General features: G+C 42.4%; 1 protein-coding gene across 1 annotated transcript in view; it reads right to left on the bottom strand.

Annotated features, from left to right (window-relative positions):
* The window catches only part of GALNTL6 (polypeptide N-acetylgalactosaminyltransferase like 6), a 489,200-nt gene that overhangs the window by 8,792 nt on the left and 461,123 nt on the right, over positions 1-19,285 (bottom strand). Inside the window, exons 10-11 of the mRNA XM_072862275.1 lie at positions 16,648-16,869; positions 4,898-5,014 (exon numbers count right to left, since the gene is read on the bottom strand). Coding sequence (XP_072718376.1) covers positions 4,898-5,014; positions 16,648-16,869 — 339 coding nt within the window. The remainder of the gene's footprint in view (positions 1-4,897; positions 5,015-16,647; positions 16,870-19,285) is intronic.

The following is a 19,285-nucleotide window of genomic DNA, read 5'->3' on the forward strand; positions in this document are numbered from 1 at the left end:
CAAAAAAGGTTATGCTTCTCTGTACACCCAATTAATATTAAAATCTTGTACTTATAGATAAAATTTGAAGGCCTATGGTCCTTCCAATCTCATAATTCTATGCTATCCTATATTATACAGCAAATTCTCTCTATTTAACACTAAATCTGGCTGATATAAAAATTATCTTTCCTCTGCATAATGTGCGACAATGCTACATGTTATTAGCTAAAGCCCTGGGTACGTAATGCTCTGCTTTGCCACCACCTGTCACTTTGGATTTTGTTGTTCCTTTGACCTAAGCTTTGTACCCTTCATTCATTCCTGTCTGCTTGTTGATTTGAAACAAGGCTGCACCTAAATTTCCAGACACATTATTAACAAACAGCAGGCTGGCTCTTCACGTTCCATCTGTGGGGCTGCTGTTCACTGCTCCCTGCTGGACCCACAAAACCCTCTACCCTGGCTCAGCGGATGCTCATTCTCCTCCTCCACCTTGTCTCCTACCACAGAGCCTGTAAAACATGGCCCCATCCTCTGCATTTGCAACCAAGCAGTGCTCAGCCCTCATGCTTTAGCTTTTCATGCAGCCTAGCCCTGTCATGCAGTAACTGGGGAAAATACAGCTTCCCAGCTTCGTTTATAATTGGCACGGGGCCTGAAAAATAATTGCCTGATACAGCCATTGGCTTGGGACCATCTATAGGACAAAGGCCCTTTTGATACCATTAATGCTTTCCAGCCTGACAACGTTGTTCAGTTACTTGCTGCCTGGCTGGGGTCCGTCAGCTGCCCTTGCACTCTGACTACGGCGTTAAGACTTGAGTGGACATGTGCCCCGCACAAAGATGAAACGCCATGTTTCAGAACTGGGCTCTGCCTTGAACTATACCTCCAAGTACAGAAGAAAGAGCTGGGCAGGCTGCATGGCTACTTGCTGTGCTGTGTTAGAGATGATGCCTGTCCACCTACTCCCTGGCCAGGCTGGGGGACTTGAGAAGATAGAGCGATGCCTGTCATTTTCCTTTGCTGCTGGTTATCACCCCCGTGGAGCCCCAGTTTCCCCTGAAGCCAGAAGTTAGCTCTGGGAAGACAGAGGTGGAAGAACGCCATGCCGTACCATCCTCCTGCCCCTTTCCTTCCCCTCTGTTTTTTAATTCTGGGGAAGTTTCCAGGAACCACAGCGACACTCATCCTCGCTTCCCACCCTTCTCCTGTTCACCAGAAAGCCTGCAAGTGCCCCATGAACATTTTGTCTGCTGTTTGCCCGCCGGGGCTCGTACAGCCCTGGGGTGGAAGGTCTCCTCCTTCTCTGGGGGCTGCTACAGGGCTGCGTCCCCCAACAGAGCTGCTGAGACTGTCAGCTTTTAATTCCTGCCCTTGTAACGTGACACGCGTCAAGTGGCACAAAGGATCATATCTCTATCTAGCGTCAGCACCGACACCTGCTGCACTGATCACATCAAGCTACTATATTTTGCCACTGAACTCCCTGTAAATTTATACCAGAAGTTACAAGACCAGCTCAGTTTCAATTCACGCTATTTGAAATATGATAACAAAATGCTTGATATTTTCATTAATACTGCTAATTTCTACTGGCATCTATAGAAATCATGTAGGCAACAAACTCAAGAAGATACAAGCAATAAAGAGGAGCTCTCTAAGGGTTGGTCAGGTGTTCAGCAGTTGTTCCCAAACACTCTTTAACAAAGTTAATCTTCACAGTTTACTGTGGTGCAAGTGGAAGATCACAACCCTTCTCTCCTCGGGAGATGTTTCGTTAGACTGTAGTCTTACATGTGCTAATGTTCCTGACTGGGCAGCCTTTGGGATTGAGTATGGAGAGTCAGTCAAGAAATTTCCACCAAAATATACCAATCTAAGACACACTTTGTGGGAGTATTTTCACTTCTGTCAACTGTCACCAATATAGAGACAGATTTTACTTGCCAGGTTGGAAGGTGAGATTTTGCCCTGCAGGTTCCTGGGGGGCTACAGGGCACGGAGGTGTTGGCTATGGCTGGAGTAGTGGAAGCCCAGGTGCTAACACAAGTGCGCACAGTCCCTCCACTGTCAGCCCAGGGAAACTTCAGGAAAAAGGATGCTATCTTGTTTCTGAAAAAAATCCCCCAAGCCCTGCATCACCAAAATATTTTGACCTTCTAAAATTAAAATTTTTCAGAATTTCTTTTCTAGAGGAAAACTGAAGGTTCTCCTCTGGATGAAATATTTTGCACATACTGTAACTTCCTATGGGATAGAAATTCTGAGTTTTAGCCAGGCCTACTCCCTCGTTCGCCTCATCTTTTAGTTTATAAGATTCTGTAATTCTTTCCTTTCTTTCTCACCTGTTATCTTTAAAATCTGTACCTTGCACAAACTCACCCTTGAAATATATCAGCTGGATGAACGTGTCTCATACCAGGAGTCTGAATACTTGAGTAAACTTTGTTTCTCTTTGTTTCTAAACTCATCCAGAAACCAAGAGGATATTACCACTACTAAAATTATGCAAATAAAAAGTTGCCCAGCAATACAGTAGTAGATGTTATGCCAGGTCCTTATCTGGTAAGGTAAGACACAAAATCATCTTTCTTCTAAAACTTCTATTTTCTAGTTTTAGAAAATAAAGTTCCTTTCTAGGAGAAAGTGAAATTACATTTATTTATTATAAGAAATTCCATTATATTTACTTATATTATTTATATTTATAAATACATTATAATTTTATTTATTTATTACCCTAATTATCTTCTAAGATTCTTTAACATTTCTTGCATTATTTCTAGGATTTTGATTGACAAGTGGATAAACTGTCGGTAACTGTGTTCCTACCAGTGGGACGAACAACCTTTGAATGCAGTGCTCCCTCCTGGGGAACAAAAAAACCAAACAAACCCAACCCCCCCCAAGCCCCCCAACAAACGAATCCAGACGAAAGAAAAGAGATTGTTTTAAGGGTTAAAGAGTGTCAGAGCTGCCAGTGCATTAAGCTGCCTTTGCGTCGAGGCGCCTTCCGCTTGTCCGGAGCTGCCCTCTGCTGCCCGGCTGCCGACTTGCAGCAGGAGCAGGAGCAGCAGCAGCAGCAGGAGCAGCAGCAGCAGCAGCAGCAGCAGCAGCAGGAGGAAGAGGAGGAGGAGGCACGCCTGGCAAGGCGCATCGCCCCCGCCCCGCCTCGGCAGCCCGGAGAAGTCACTGAACTGTTCCGCAAACTGGATGAAATGGCTTGCCTTGCGTCTTGGCAGACCTTTCCCAACGCAACCGCGCGGCCCGGGTGGGCGCGGTGTTCCCTTGCGGTGCTTTCCCCGCTGCCCTGCAGGGAGAAGGTACGCGCCGTTCCGCACCGGCCCGGCAGAAGTAATGCATGCTGTCCCTGGAGCACGCGTTGAGGCTTCCTAGTTCTGGTTCTGCGCTCCGAGGAGCTGGCTGGTTGAACTCCTTTCGTGCTGGCTTAACCCTCTTTATTTTAATGAGGTCACTCTTCGTCGTTAGTATAGGATGAGACCTTTACATCGAGTCTGATCCCAAACGTCGCAATGCACTGGGGTACACTGAAACACAGATTCCTCCCCATCCTTCTCCCTCTGCATCCCTTCCCCTTCCTCGCAAGCACTTACTCTTTCAAAGGATATTTCAAGTCTCCCTCTTCTCTGCTTTCCCTGCTACATTTTTTTCTTCTCTCACTTTTTCATCCAGTTTTCTTCCCTCCTTTCTCTCATCTCTGGCAGCCTCAGGACTCCCTGCCTTCTTGAGGAGGGTTTGGAGCTCTTCAGGTTTGCAGATTTTAAAGCCAGAGAGCACTGTGATGATCTAGTCTGGACCATACAACTTCCTTCAATTAATTGCTTGAATTACTGGATGTCTTTCAAAAACAAAACAGGATTATATTTATCTAGTCTTGGCATCCTATCACTGAGCTACATCTTTGGTAGCTATGTGAAGAAGCCTTCTTTCAGCAACTTTCTTTTTCCCACGTTGGCACTTACCTAAATTGTGATCATCCTTCAGCTTCCCTGTTTCATTGACTTGCACCTCTCCCCCTGCATTTCTCGGTATCCTCAGAGAATGATTGCTTGACCTCAGCACTTCAGATACCTCTCAGAACTCCTCTCTCCTGAGCTTTTAAGCTTTTACAAAGTGTCATGTGCAACTGCCAGGTCAATTTTTCTCCTCAGCATTGGGAAGTTTTTCTAATCTGGGACCTTGCCCTGTGAAAGGCACATTCACTAAAATTGCTAATAAATGGTTAGGTTGTACTTTTCATCCAGATTCTCTTTGCTCACGTTGGCCAGACCCATAGCCTGTGGGTCATGATCCCTTTCCTAAGGCACTGACAGCCACAATGAATACAAATCAGAGCTCTTTTCCTCTGTACTCCTGAGAGCTAATATTTTTCTACCTAACCAGCCTAGATAAAAGCTTTTTTTGAGTCTTTATCATCCCTTGTCTTTGTGAAACTCTTTCTTTCTAGCTTTTACTCATTTATCTCACTTATACCTCATGTTAATTTAAAATATAACTGCTTATTGACCTTATTGAGATGAAAGCATAGAAGCAGAAAACCACTAGAGCTTTACAAGCCCAGGTACTATATTTAAAATATTTTCAGGTAACTGAACCACAATCAACATGTTTTCATGACACAGTGGGTGAGAATGGGGCACCCAAAAGCTCTTTGGGCATTGCAATTCCTTTTGGAAATTAAGAAGAATATACAGCCCAGGTGGTGGTTGGAATTTCTGAGGTTATGTTAAAGAGCACTTTGTAAAAGCCATTAAAGTCAGCAATCATTCACAATTTATTTCTACACCCTGCTTTGCCTTAGGAAAAGGAGAAGCCCTCAGAGAAATGTTTAGAAACTGGAGAAGAGAAGCAACAATTTTACACTGTGTTTCTCTTTCCACCGATAAAATACCTGTTCATGTGACCACGTCCGTTCTGAGCCATCCTTCACACAGATGTCTAGCCTCAGCTCAGTCCCCATGGCTCCGTGTTTACTGTCCACACAGAGGTTGGCTGCCACGTTTCGAATCTGCAAACACAAGCAGCAACACTTCATGTTAAACCAGGCTGCGGAATAGAGCTTCCAACATTAGGGGGTTAGGAGTTTAGCTCTCTTAGTTAGAAACTGAAGGGCTTGAGACTGACCATTAGTTATATAAACCTAGGGGAACTTACTTTTTTCAGGGTAGAGAGCCACGTCCTGGAATGAACTATTCTTTTTGTGAACAGCTTTAGAAGCAGCAAAATTCGAAATACTCTGCTTAACAAATGAAAGGTAGGTCTGCATGGAATATTTTCATGCCAAGAAACTAGGAAGAAAAAAGCCTGAGAAGTTCAAAGCTTGGTCTGACTGCTTCTTCTCTCCTACCTGTGCTGGTTTTGGCTAGGATGGAGTTAATTTTCTTCACAGTATCTATGTTTTGGGGCTATGGGGCCCCATACATACGGGAGTATGGGGCTGTGTTTTGGATTTGTGCTGGAAACAGTGTTGATAACACAGGGATGTTTTTGTTCTTGCTGAGCAGTGCTTACACAGAGTCAAGGCCTTTTCTGCTTCTCACCCCACCCCACCAGCGAGGACGCTGGGGATGCACAAGAAGTTGGGAGGGGACAGAGCTGGGACAGCTGACCCTGACTGACCAAAGGGCTATTCCATACCATATGACATCATGCTCAGTATATAAAGCTGGGGAAGAAGAAGGAAGGGGGGACGTTTGGAGTGATGGCGTTTGTCTTCCAAAGTAACCATTACATGTGATGGAGCCCTGCTTTCCTGGAGATGGCTGAACACCTGCCTGCCCATGGGAAGTAGTGAATGAATTCCTTGTTTTGCTTTGCTTGCGTGCACGGCTTTTGCTTTCCCTATTAAACTGTCTTTATCTCAACCCACGAGTTTTCTCACTTTTACTCTTCTGATTCTCTCCCCCATCCCGCTGAGGGGGAGTGAGGGAGCGGCTGGGTGGGGCTTAGCTGCCGGCTGGGGTTAAACCATGGCACTACCAGAGCAAGAGAGAGCAACTCTATTAAGAGGAAATTATTTCCGTATGAGTCTCTCACAGGCTTTGGAGCAATATTTCTTGAAAACTCAGGCACGTCCTGTTCCAATGCTTGTTCTTACTTTGACACAATAACAGCGTTGTAGAGAAGGTCACACAGTAGGGCTCAAAGTGCATAAAATTAAAAAGTACTTAACAAATTCGTACTGAAACTGTGCTTACCCATGGAGGTTCCTTGTGCTGTCTGCATGCCTTCTGCAAACACTCCACAGTGTAACTTAAAAGGAAAATCTCATTTTTGAGACTGAAGCAACTGAGTAATAATTCATCTGTGACTATCAGTCATGTCAGTTATGTACCACTGCTGCCATGTGTATTTTTCTAGAAGACTGGATTGAAAAGGAGTGGCTTGCCCACTGCCACCAAACAGAGGAAAATCCCAAATTTATTTTGCAAATACACGCACATTTCCCCTTAAGTACCTTAGTTGGGCTATTTAAAAATCCTTTAGACACCTCCAGAATGAGGAGGATTTCTTAAAAAACTTTCCCTGTCAATGACATACACAGGAACTGAGTAATCAAAGTCTGCGTACATGAATGGGCATGCACACAAATTCTGTATGTATAATATATAGAAAGCAAGTGCACATTTTGACATTCTGGCCACTACTTTGGTCCTTACTTAAAAAAAAGAAAAGCTAGATGCCAAATGCAGATACAGCTGAGTTGACATTTGTGTTTTTCCATGGAAGATATTTTAGAAGTCACCGTTATTGCCGTATTACATTAGACAAATGTAAACATTGCCACTCTTAAATACTGCATACCTCACATACAAAAACAAAGGATGGAAAACTTCTCAGCACAGCACAAAACATTGCAAGGAGGGGCAATCCTCATGCTTGTAAGGCACATGGGAGAGCTACTCTGCTCTTTTGCTCATTCTGGAGGACTGGAATTGAGTCTATTCACCATGTTCTCAGAAAGATATAGACAGATGGGAAAGCAACAGGAACTGGAGAAAATGTAAAAAACGTCACCTTCAGGAAACGTTTTAGGAGCTGCATTTGTTTAGCTAAGAGAAGAGCAGACTGGACAAATGATGGGAACACCAGTTTGAGCGACTGGCTCCAAGAACCTTTGAGCCTTCACCGGCGCTCAGAGAAGTATTCTTCTAAAACCTGGACGAGCCCAGTTCTAGGGTATTTTTTCTTATTTTGATACAATAAAAATTGCTATAGATGAGGTAAAACACTAGCATTTCATACACGCAACTAGATGCAGAAAACCAGCACTGAGCCCCACAGTACAAAGGGTCACGTTAACTGAAAAAAAGGATGAAAAGTAATTAGTTCTCAACAACCCTGCCTTCATTTTCGTATCACCCAGCAAAAGGGGCAGGGAAGAATAATGAGGGATAGAGATTTTAATTTTACATTTTTAAAGTTTCATGTGAAATACCTACTCCAAGTATAATTTTTCTGAGAGTGTTCAATCATTTCTCAGTGCACTTAAATTTACATTGTATAAATAAAGATTACTGGCCTAAATAGAAAACTAAGTGATACATCAGTCCTGTTCTTAGAGTATGTGAGCTGATTAAAATGGAGCTGCTAACACTTGCCATTAATAATTGGGGTATATTTATGTGATTCAGAATTGTAAAAGGACAGTGAATACACTCCACATCCAATGAATGCTCATTGGATTGAAGGGCTTTCATAATTTTGTCTCGATGTCATCACTCCGTCCTGTTGTCAGTCATTTGCACTATGCAGTAAATTTCATAGAATCATAGAACAGTTTGGGTTGGAAGGGACATTTAAAGGTCATCTAGTCCACACCCCCTGCAATGAGCAGGGACATCTTCAACGAGATCGGGTTGCTCAGAGCCCCATCCAACCTGACCTTGAATGTTTCCAGGGATGGGGCATCTACCACCTCTCTGGGCAACCTGTTCCAGTGTTTCACCACCCTCATCGTAAAAGAATTCTTCCTTCTATCTAGTCTAAATCTACGCTCTTTTAGTTTAAAACCATTACCCCTTGTCCTATTGCAACAGGCCCTGCTAAAAAGTTTGTCCCCATCTTTCTTACAGGCCCCCTTTAAGTACTGAAAGGCCACAATAAGGTCTCCCTGGAGCCTTCTCTTCTCCAGGCTGAATAACCCCAACTCCCTCAGTCTGTCCTCATAGCAGAGACGTTCCATCTCTCTGATCATTTTTGTGGCCCTCCTCTGGAGCTGCTCCAACAGGTCCATGTCTCTCCTGTGCTGAGAGCTCCAGAGCTGGACGCAGTACTGCAGGTGGGGTCTCACCAGAGCAGAGCAGAGGGGCAGAATCACCTCCCTCGACCTGCTGGCCATGCTTCTTTAGATGCAGCCCAGGATATGGTTGGCCTTCTGGGCTGCGAGTGCACATTGTTGGCTCATGCCCAGCTTTTCATCCATCAGTACCCCCAAGTCCTTTTCTGCAGGGCTGCTCTCAATCCCTTCATCCCCCAGCCTGTATTGATACCAGGGTTTGCCCCTACCCAGGTGCAGGGCCTTGCACTTGAACCTCATGGAGTTCGCACAGGCCTACTACTCGAGCTTGTCCAGGTCCCTCTGGGTGGCATCCTGTCCCTCAGGCGTGTCAGCTGCACCACTCAGCTTGGTGTCATCTGCACGGTTGCTGAGGGTGCACTCGATCTTGCTCTCTGTGTCACTGATGAAGATATTAAACAGCACTGGTCCCAGTATGGACCCCTGAGGGACAGCACTTGTCACCGATCTCCATCTGGACATTGAGCCATTGACCACTACCCTCTGGATGCAACCATCCAACCAGCTCCTCATCCACTGAACAGTCCACCCGTCAAATCCATATCTGTCCAACTTAGAAAGAAGCATGTTGCGGGGGATTGTGTCAAAGGCTTTACAGAAGTCCAGATAGATGACATCCATAGCTCTTCCCTTGTCCACTGATGCAGTCACTCCATCACAGAAGGCCGGTCAGGTGGGACTTGCCCTTGGTGAAGCCATGCTGGCAGTCTTGAATCACCTCCCTCTCCTCCATGTGCCTTAGCATAGCTTCTAGGAGGATCTGTTCCATGATCTTCCGAGGCAGAGGGTGAGGCTGACAGGTCGGTAGTTCCCAGGGTCATCCTTTCTACCCTTTTTAAAAATGGGTTCAATGTTTCCCCTTTTCCAGTCACTGGGAACTTTACCTGACTGCCATGACTTTTCAAATATCATGGAGAGTGGCTTGGCAGCTACATCAGCCAATTCCCTCAGGACTCTGGGATGCATCTCATCAGGTTCCTCAGGTGGTCATGAGCCTGATCTTCTCTTACAGTGGGAGGGACCCATCGTGCGGTCCATCCACTTGGCAGGTGTGGGAAGAGAAGTTGCCAGTGAAGACTGAGGCAAAGAAATTGTTGAGTACCTCAGCCTTCTCCTCGTCCGTTGATACCAGTTTGCCACTCTTACTCATTGAGGGGGGATGCTTTTTTTGACCTTCCTTTTCTGGCTGACATACCTGTAGAAGTCCTTCTTATTATTCCTTGCATGCCTTGCCAAGTTCAGCTCCATCTGCGCCTTGGCCTTCCTGACCCCATCCCTACACAAGCGGGCATTGTCCCTATACTCTTCCCAGGATACCTGTCCCTGCTTCCACTGTCTGTGCATTTCCTTCTCACTCTTTGGTTTGACCAGCAGGTCTCGACTCAGCCATGCTGGTCTCTTGCCTTCCTCTCCCGATTTCTTACACCTGGGTATTGAGAGCTCTTGCGCTCTATGGAAAGCGTCCTTAAAGATCTGCCAGCTCTGTTCTGCTCCTTTGTCCCTGAGGGCAGTTTCCCAGGGGGTCCTATTGACTAACTCCTTGAAGAGCTGAAGTTTGCTTTCCTAAAATTCAGGGTCCTGACTTCACTCTTTGCCTGACCCATATCCCTCAGTACTGCGAACTCCACCAGTGCATGATGACTGCAGCCCAGGCTGCCTCCAATCTTGATGTCACCGATTAGCTCACTTGTGTTGGTGACCAACAGGTCCAGTATTGCATCCACTCTGGTAGGGCTGTCTATTACCTGGCTTAAGAAGTTATCCTCAATGCACTCCAGGAGTCTCCTGAATTGCCTACAGCTCACCTTGCTACTTTTCCAGCAGATGTCAGGGTGGTTGAAGTCCCCCAGTAGGACAAGAGCTTGCAAGCGTGAAACCTTCTGTAGCTGGAGGAAGAAGGCTTCATCAGTAGGCTCTCCTTGATCAGGCGGCCTGTAGTAGACACCAGCCACAAGGTTCCCTTTGTTGCCTCATTCTCTGATTCTTACCCATAAGCTTTCAACCTGTTCGTGGCTGTTCCTCAGGGACAGCTCTTCACATTCTATCCATTTCTTGATGTAGAGGGCAATGCCTCCACCCGTTCTTCCTCACCTGCCCCTTCTGAACAGCCTGTAGCCGTTGATAGCTGCACTCCAGTCATGGGATTCGTCCCACCAAGTTTCAGTAATGGCAACTAGGTCATAAATTTTTTCTATGCGTTTCTGTGAAAGGTTTGAGCTGAAGCTACATTTAGTTCCTTCACTGCTGGAATCTGTCTCCCTTGTTCTTTATTTCCTCTCCTCTTCCTTCTGCTCCTGAAAAGTTTCCTTGAGGTAGTTTTTCCTCTGGTTTGTTGCAGCTTACATGTTAGCTCATCCTTTTTTTTTGTTTTATCCTTCCTTTCAACTGCAGAAGGGTTGTAGTTTGTTTTTCTTTTTTTTTTTGTAATATAGGCATTTCAGTCAAGTCTGTGCTTTTGTTTTCTGGCATTTCTGTGTGGCTTTAGCAGTTGCTAGAGATTGAACTGAGCCATCATGCTGCTGACAGAATCGCGAGGAATGTTCTGCTGAGCACCAGCACTACATGGCCTGCAAGTCCCCTAAGATGCTTCCATGGAAGAAGGAAGGAAGACAGAAGCACAGCAAGGAGAGACTTTTTTCTCATTTATACATCAATATGCATTTGAACTGCCTTGTCTCCAGTCACTCACACAATGGATTTTGAATTTTTAAGGTTATGAGTTACAATGAGCAAAGAAATAGTCAGTAGTCCTAATACACTCACATTACCAACATTCATATTTGTGCAATTGTAGGGACTGGGGATGAACAGGAGACAGATTTTATCACCCATGCAGGTAGGGCATTGAGTTGCTACATACAACGCTTATTTGCTCAACATTAAATGCTGTCATTTGTACACACAGATAAGTGTATGCGAAAACCATGCTTCCGAGAAGTCTGTATGGACTAACAAGGATGGTTAGCAGTGATCTTAAAGGCTGGTTTAGAGTTAAAGAAATTCCAGAAAAAGCATGGGATGCTATAGCTAAGTCATTATGTATATTTCCTTCTTGAAATGCCATCCTAACACATGTTGGGACATACATACTAAAACTATGGGCCCTGTAGTCCTTATAGAGAGCACATGAGGCGTAAAAGCACAGAGAATACAAACTCTAAGGGGTCTGTTTTCTCCCTCTTCTACACTGGAGGTGTCTGAGCAAGGACGTACATGCTTCTCAGTGCTGCACCGATGCTTGGGAACAAAGACATGTCACCTGAGTGGGATTTCTGTTTGTGTAGCAGCTGACTTCTGTGCTTTAAATGAGGTAGCAAGCCATAAGGAGAAATTACTGGGTAAGCCTGGATACAATAATCCTTGGTTTTTACGAAAAGCAGTTAACTTACGTTAAAACTAGAGCTTGCTTTCTCTAAGTTAGCCAGCCCGTGTTAAAAAGACTTTTCTCCAGAGTGGGACAGGCCTTGAGAAAGAAGTAGCTTAGCTTGCTGGCACTGCGATGGGGAAAGAGGAATGTGATGTAAAATAGGAGCTGGAACACGGGAGGACAGAAGGCCTGAAAGCCTAGACCTTAGGTTTGAAGAAGACACTGCTACCTCTTGACATTTGAAGCTGCTGATTTGATAGACAAGTATTCAAGAAAAAAAAAAAAAAAAAAGAGATATTTGGACACCTATGAAGAAAGGAAAAAAAACAAACCAAAAAAACCCCCCAAACCAGGGGTTTCCAAACAGTGTTTACATATTGCAGAATATATGGTCTCCCAGATAACTTGACCTCTGGCTAAATGAATGTTGGAGTTTTGCAGAAAGCCAGCAGTTATATGATTTAACAAGCTTCCCATGGGAAAGGCAGATTAAGATGGTCTAGCAGATTAAGATGGTCTAGCGCTACACTCTCAAAAACATCGTATTTGCCATTAGTACGCAAGCATGGAATGGAAACTGGAAAGCAATGGGTGTGTTGATTACCATGATAATCTTCTTGTCAGAAGATTACAGTCTTCTGAGGAAAACAAAGGATTTCAGGCCATTGATACAGCCTGCTAGGATTAATTTTGAGATTTTTAAACGTTGTGGTGGGAGCTGTGTAATGGCACACTTGCATGCTCCATGTTAAATTAACAAAAAATCAAGAAAACCTCCCCCCCACACCCCTACACTTTAAAGCAAAGTGAATTTCCCCCTTACTTTAGGCTGAAAAAGAAATTACAGAGGAAAACTAAAGCTTCCCAGGGTCCAGTGGTTATATTGACCAATTTTCTTTGATAATTCTAAAACTCTACAACTTTGTTCCCAGGCAAATGAGTTCCTGCAAGATTTGCTGTTGAGGGAGTGGGTGATGTCCTGGCTCCAGCAGCCTTGCCCTGCCTGTACCAGAGCCAGGCTGTCACCCAGGGTCACTTCAGCCTTCCTAGGGGCAGAAGAGGACAAGTCAGAGAGGGAGAGGCACTCCCAGGGGTCCTGGGAGCTACCCTGCATGCTCACCATGGCACAAAACTGTTTGCACCAAAAGCAAAAAGTGGGAGAGCATAGCAGTCTAAAGACAACATTATGTTCAACATGGTCATCTGTTAGAACAATGAATGTGGAGATGGTGCTGGGACTATCCTCAGGGTGCCCCAATAGAGCAACAAGAGAGGCACCTTGGTGCTATCAGTTTACATGATACTTTCCATACATCTGATTTAATTCCTCAAATAAGAAAGTGGCTGTAGCTCTTAGAAGACATCAGCAATGTTCATTTATGTTGCTTTTTTTGTTTGAGCAGCACTTAAAGCCAGTTTTAGTGCACTGCTTACATTCTCGGATAACCCTAGAGCCATCAATGTCTACAGATCAAATACGGAAAAATGAGCCACCTTTCCTGTCAACTGATACATAGTAATTTTAAAAGTATTTATCCTTTGTGTAAGCCATAAAAAAGAAAAGTAGAAGTTAAAAGAAGTCAAGCACTGCCAAAGACCTCACTGAAGAAACAGGGGACTGTTATTCAGTGCGACACTGATCCTGATGAAAGAATTTGAACAGCCCAGCTGTGCAGCACTTGGTCTGTGCAGGGTGGGGAATAGCTGGTTATATCGCTTTTGTACAACAGATGTGTGACACTTGGTGTGCTGAGATTGACTTACTAAGGGTATGAGGATGACACTTTAAAAAAAGAAAGTAATCAAAAGAGAAGTTAGTGAGTTCTTAGGCTTTAATCCTTTTTCAAATGTGCTACTTGACTTAACTTCATGGATGACATTTTCATGTCAGTGCTGTAAAACAATTCGGTAAAATCCATGAGTTCGGGACTGAGGAAGGAGTATTTTCAGGTCCTACAGCTTAGCACTGCTGCAGTGACTGAGAGACTTGCTGTGTATTAAAATAACAAGTTCAGGTAACAGCAAATGAAACCAAGCTTAAATATTTCCCTTTTGACTGAGTAAAACACTTTTTTTTTTCATATCACCTTGACTATAGGACTCATGAAGTCTAAAATAAATTACAATGGCTGACATTACATGATTGATTTACTGTAAAATGGGTTTTCAAAGATATCGTTGGAAGTTGTGATATCTGCACAATATATTCATGCTGGATCACAGCTTGTAGATTCATGAGTACTTCCTAGGTAAAGATTTGGTGTCCAAATCTCACCTAATGCAGCTATTGTTTTAACTTCCTTTGACAGGATTTCAAATACACATTACAAATAAATTATTCTGTCTTAGAAAGAGAATGGGATGGGTATTACTGTTTTTCAACTGGTAGCATACTTTCCAATATATTCGGAAGGATAAGAACAAAACCTAATTGAAAACTTTCCTTTTTTCCACGGTGGGAGAGGAAAGAGTACAGTTATCTCACCCAGACACAGAACTGACAGTCTCACTAACCTTAATCTGTCTGAGTTCACTGCTACATTGTTTTACTGCACATATTTCAGATGTTACAAGGCAGAACAGAATATCAAGGGAATGTACACCCTGCCAGCTACAAAGGACAAAAGGCACAAACAAGCAGAAGAGATAAGGCCGTGACAAGTGTAGCAAAGAACATTGGTTTTTGTTTTGCAAATTTCCTTCTTTTCCATCATGAACAGATTTTGTCAAGAAATGCAAGAGTCAGATTTTAAATAAATGTGTTTGCAAAAAAAAGAGGAGTTGTGCAGAGGCTGTTTATGTGATGTCTGCTTTCACACCACATGCTTTTACTAGCTAGGTATCAAAATACTGGAGCCAAAAATTGTCTGAGTACCTTATTGTTTATTCTTTCTCAGACTGGCATAGGCAAGCAGATGAAAAGTCTTTCCAAGTGGAAGCAGAGAGGGTACTAAATGACAGTCCGTCTTGGCACAGACTTTTGGCGTGCATAATCAGCAAGGTTTCTAGAGCTGCTTGATTCTTACAAAGCAATAACACACAGTCTGTTTTCCTCTTTCAGCTTCTAATTATGACAGCCATTGACCTTCAAGTTTGTTCAAGTTCCTTGCAAGTGCCAACAAATTAATTAAAACTTCACAGGAATGTGACAGTCTCAGGAAAAAATAGAGTAGTAGGACTGAAACTTCTCTTGCCATTTTAGAGAAAGTACATTTTAGAGGAAACAGAAAGCCTTCACTTCTTTCCTAAGAACTCAATAAGTGCTTTTAAGGTACAGATTTGATACCACTGCTATGATCTTTGATTTACTTTTAAAAAGCCTTGCTTTTATGCAAAGAGTATGTTAATATTGCCATGAATAGAATTAACACCTGAATCACAATCTCTTCCACTTAGACCCTCTGGTTGAGTTACGGATTGTTCAGTTTGCCAGAGAAATTATACATCCCATGATCACAGTCCTCCAAGGACGCATAGGTATACATGTGGAAGATGATGAAGGAAGATCCAGCCTGACTTCTACTGATAAACTCGTTACCTCTTGGTATACATTAATCCCATAAAGTGTGGGCAGCAGTATCAAAGATATAAGAAACATTAACAACAAAGGAATTAATTCTTGCCAAGAAGTAGCAGACAGTGAGACGCATATAAATTGAAGTTCCTTTGAACATCTGTAACTGGTAGCTTACAAAGAAGAATTAAGGACTGCTACTACCACAAAAAACCCTAAAGTTATTTTTAAAATTTTGCAATTAGGTAATTTGCTGTTTTAAAAAGAAATTCTGGAGAATAGTAGAGGCACCTATGTTTAGAAATCCCCTGCATGGTCCAGCCTTGACCACTGGGGATATGCAGACGTATGAGGGGTCTTACCAAATGTTTTGGTCAAAGTTTCAACTTCATCCTTTGGTTTCAAATAGGAAAGGTCTGAGAGCCCCAAGAACATCTCCAGAAAAATCAGAGAAGGCCAGAACTCACAGTACAGATATTCCTATGGTTTTAAAAAAAGTAGCACAATACACTGAAAGAGCAAAGCCTTCTTTATAAGTCTTAATGAATTGAGAGGAAAAAGCCCTCTGCATGCCACCTTTCCATGGAGTGAATCCACTTTAGTTCCTAGAGGTAAAAGGCCACTGCAATTTTTCAGCGCAGCTATTGAAGTAATTTCCTGCCCCTGCACTCCTTGTGTTTTCATTTCTTCTACACAAAACAGTCAAAGCAAGGTGTGCTATGGTTCTGCTCTTCAGAGAGGTCTGAATGCAGAACATCTTTGATCATGGGTGGAGAGTTCCAGCAGGCTGTTTGCTCGCCCCCTGCTCTGGAATGATGCTCAGATATTGGCTTCTCTTTGGTGGTCTCTCCCTCCCTTCATCCCCCAACCGAGAAGTTGCATTTGTCTGCTACTGGTACTTGGTCATGACAACACCTACAGAATGCAGACAAGCTGAGCAAAACTAGTCTTTTTAAAAGAAAAGTATCCAGGCTTCGCTTGTCACACTTGCACGTGTGAGCAAAACCGAGCAAACCTAACTCCACCTACATACAATTGTCCTTGTAAGAACAGGAGGAGGTATATATAAGTGGATATGCAAAAGTGGATATGGAGGATATGGAGGTCTGAGTGTTGACTTCAGACCTCCTTTTTACTAAGGTGATTCTCAGCATCTAAAAATCATTTTGTGGCATGCAATAATGGGTGCTACATACTCTTTTCCACATTCTTGTCCTCACTGTGCATGCATCTTATGGCCTGTGAACACACAATTGTAATGAAGTATAAAAGGGACAGCGATAGTTCTAAGACATGATGGTTTCTCATTTTAATGGCTAGTCCAGGGATTGTTCCAATCACTGTGAACTCCCTTAATAACGCTACTTATCATAGGAGCTAAATCTAATTTCATAATTTTAATTTCCTGTAATGTAAAATGTTAGAGTCATTTAAATTTGATCTAATTTGTGTATTCCTCACCTCCCCCCAGGCAGCAGGTGGAGGCTCCACAGGAGGATAATATTTGGGGACATCCCAAGCCACTGCAGCCATGAACCACTTGAAATCTTTACATTTAAGGTGCTTGCGAAGTTCCTTCTGGGCAGAGATATCACCAGTTGAGAGATGTCTGTACTCAGGCCGTCGCTGGTAAATATACTCTGCAAACTCATCCATCCATGTCTCTGCCACGCGCTTCAGGTTCTGTGCAGCAGAAAAAAGCAATCATTAAATTCTTCATGCTTTGAGTGGCATTCTAATGGGGAGAATTAAACAAAAAAAATTCAGTAGTCCACACAACTTTTAAGCTTAGCTGGTCTAACTTCTCAGTCTTAAAACATGCAAAAAGACCGGTAAATATATGCTACCTTCATTACAGTGCTGAGCTAACACTATAGAGTATTAAGTACCCTGCTTTCCTGCTGACTCTGTAAGATACAGTCTTCTGTCTGTTGAATATCTTATTTTCCTTCATATTCTTTATGCATCTTCACATGGGTTTTTGATCAATGATGGATGTTGAACAGAAATTTTCTTTCAGCTGCTCACATTGGTACCTATGTTTTTTTCCTGTTGGTTCAGAGCCTACTAATGTGCATGAATGGTTCAAATTATTCCTTCTGATGTATTTCACTTTGCATTTAAAAGGCATCTGAATTTTCAGCTGTCATCATACTGCTTAGTCACCTAGCAATTCCTACCTAAATTTTAGGGTCAGGTCTTACATGCGTGTGTATGGGGGCAAACAGTCATGAGCTTGCTCTGCCCCATCTCACAGCTGGTTTTGCCCTGCCTTTGGACTGGAAACTTCGCTGTGTTGGCGTGCTAGTAAGTCTGTGCAAAAGCATAGCACATAACCCTGAAATGGAGCTGACCTGAAGCAAAGCAGCTCATGGGATACGTACGGCAACTTGTCGCTTTCTGCACTCATCCTATAGACATATCTAAGACTATCTCTGTTCCATGAAACCCAGTTCTGGCTTATGTCCCACAAAGTTTATTTTTGTTGGTGTTTTACAGGAAACAGAAGTACCTATTTTGTTGCATAAGAATTCATTCAAATTATAATTAATTAAATTACCTGAGTCAAATTATAAAATAAAAAAAAAGACTTGTAAGGAAAAATCCTGAAGAGATGAGACTGAAGAGATATATTTTATTGCTATTTAGTGTCATGGAGTCTAAATATGCTAGGGGCAAATTTTTCTGTATTTTTGCTTGGTTTTAAAATTCTTCCTACAACTTAATCCATACAAATTTATATGCAGATGTCATAGTGGAGTACAGGCTTAGTCTATTCTGCATTTCCACAGCTGCCCAATAACCTCTTATCGCACCAACAAAGCAACATCTCACTGGATGACACCGAGACACTAGGGTGTTCTTATTGCTTTGTTTGTAAAAACAAGATCATCAAGTTTTGTAATATTCTTTTTATAGAACACTAACCGCAAAATGCTGAGATTCACTCCATAATAAGCTGGAGGACAATATACATCTGATTATCATCAACATAAGGTAATGTTTCTTCTCAGAACATTCTCTGCATCTAAGTAAGCCTGATTCGTACTCTGATTTGCTTTCAAGATTCATTTGAAAATTCCTTTCCTGAATTTTATTAATCCACACAAACTAAATGTCTCTGAACTAATAAGGCTTATCTGAATACAAAGACAGCAAGATACAGAAAAAACAAAGTACTTTGAGCTGACACTGCAAGATAAGTTTCTATGTGCTTTCTGTGAAGCAAAAACCTGCAGGGATAAAGCAAGTAAAATTAAAGCAGTATAAGAAATCACAACACTGATATCCCTATTAAAAAATGGCCCTTGCCCCACATAAAGTTGACTTTTGTTGTAATTTCATGAAAACTTAAATTGCTTTACAAGAAATTGCAATTCAAGAATACAAGAACTGGGTAGGACAAAGAAAACCAGAACAAATTCAAGAACAATATCTAAATGATGATCCCACCTTTCTGGCAGAAACCCTGTAACACAGAAATCTCCTGAAAAGTAAAAATACTATGTGATGAGAATTTGTCGATGAAACCAAAATATGATTAAGCATATTAAACTAAGAAGCCAAAATAATGAAAATAGGTGTGATCTTTCTAGCATATTTTCCACTTGTAAATGCTGTACACCTTATTTACTATAATGCAAATGCAGTTTAAGACTATTCTAGAAAATATCATACTATTCCTTGTAATCACTTTATCTGATAGTGCTATTTGCATATTTAAAAACCATACTGTAAAAAGAACCATACAGTAAAAGTACATTAAAAAAATTATCTTAGGAAAGAAAAATTCAGTGTAACTCCAGTAAAGACTTACCCCATCAATATTAAGAGTAGTATCTGCTGGAGTTTCCTCTAGTTATTTGGCTAAGTTAAAAGAACTGCATTCTACTTCAGATAATTATAACTGAATAAAACAGGAGTCCAACAGAAATATTGATATTATACCTGGTCACTAGCTCAAAATTCTCATTCACCAGTCAAAACCTTTGTTTTCTAATGAGTCCTTTATCACTGTTTAGGTTTTGAGTGTGTGTGTGTGTTTAAACCCACCAAAACATTGCATTAAAAAAAAAAAGAAATACAGTTCTTCCCACTA

Source organism: Ciconia boyciana, chromosome 5 (genome assembly GCF_034638445.1).
Source record: "Ciconia boyciana chromosome 5, ASM3463844v1, whole genome shotgun sequence".
In the NCBI taxonomy this organism is placed as follows: domain Eukaryota; kingdom Metazoa; phylum Chordata; class Aves; order Ciconiiformes; family Ciconiidae; genus Ciconia; species Ciconia boyciana.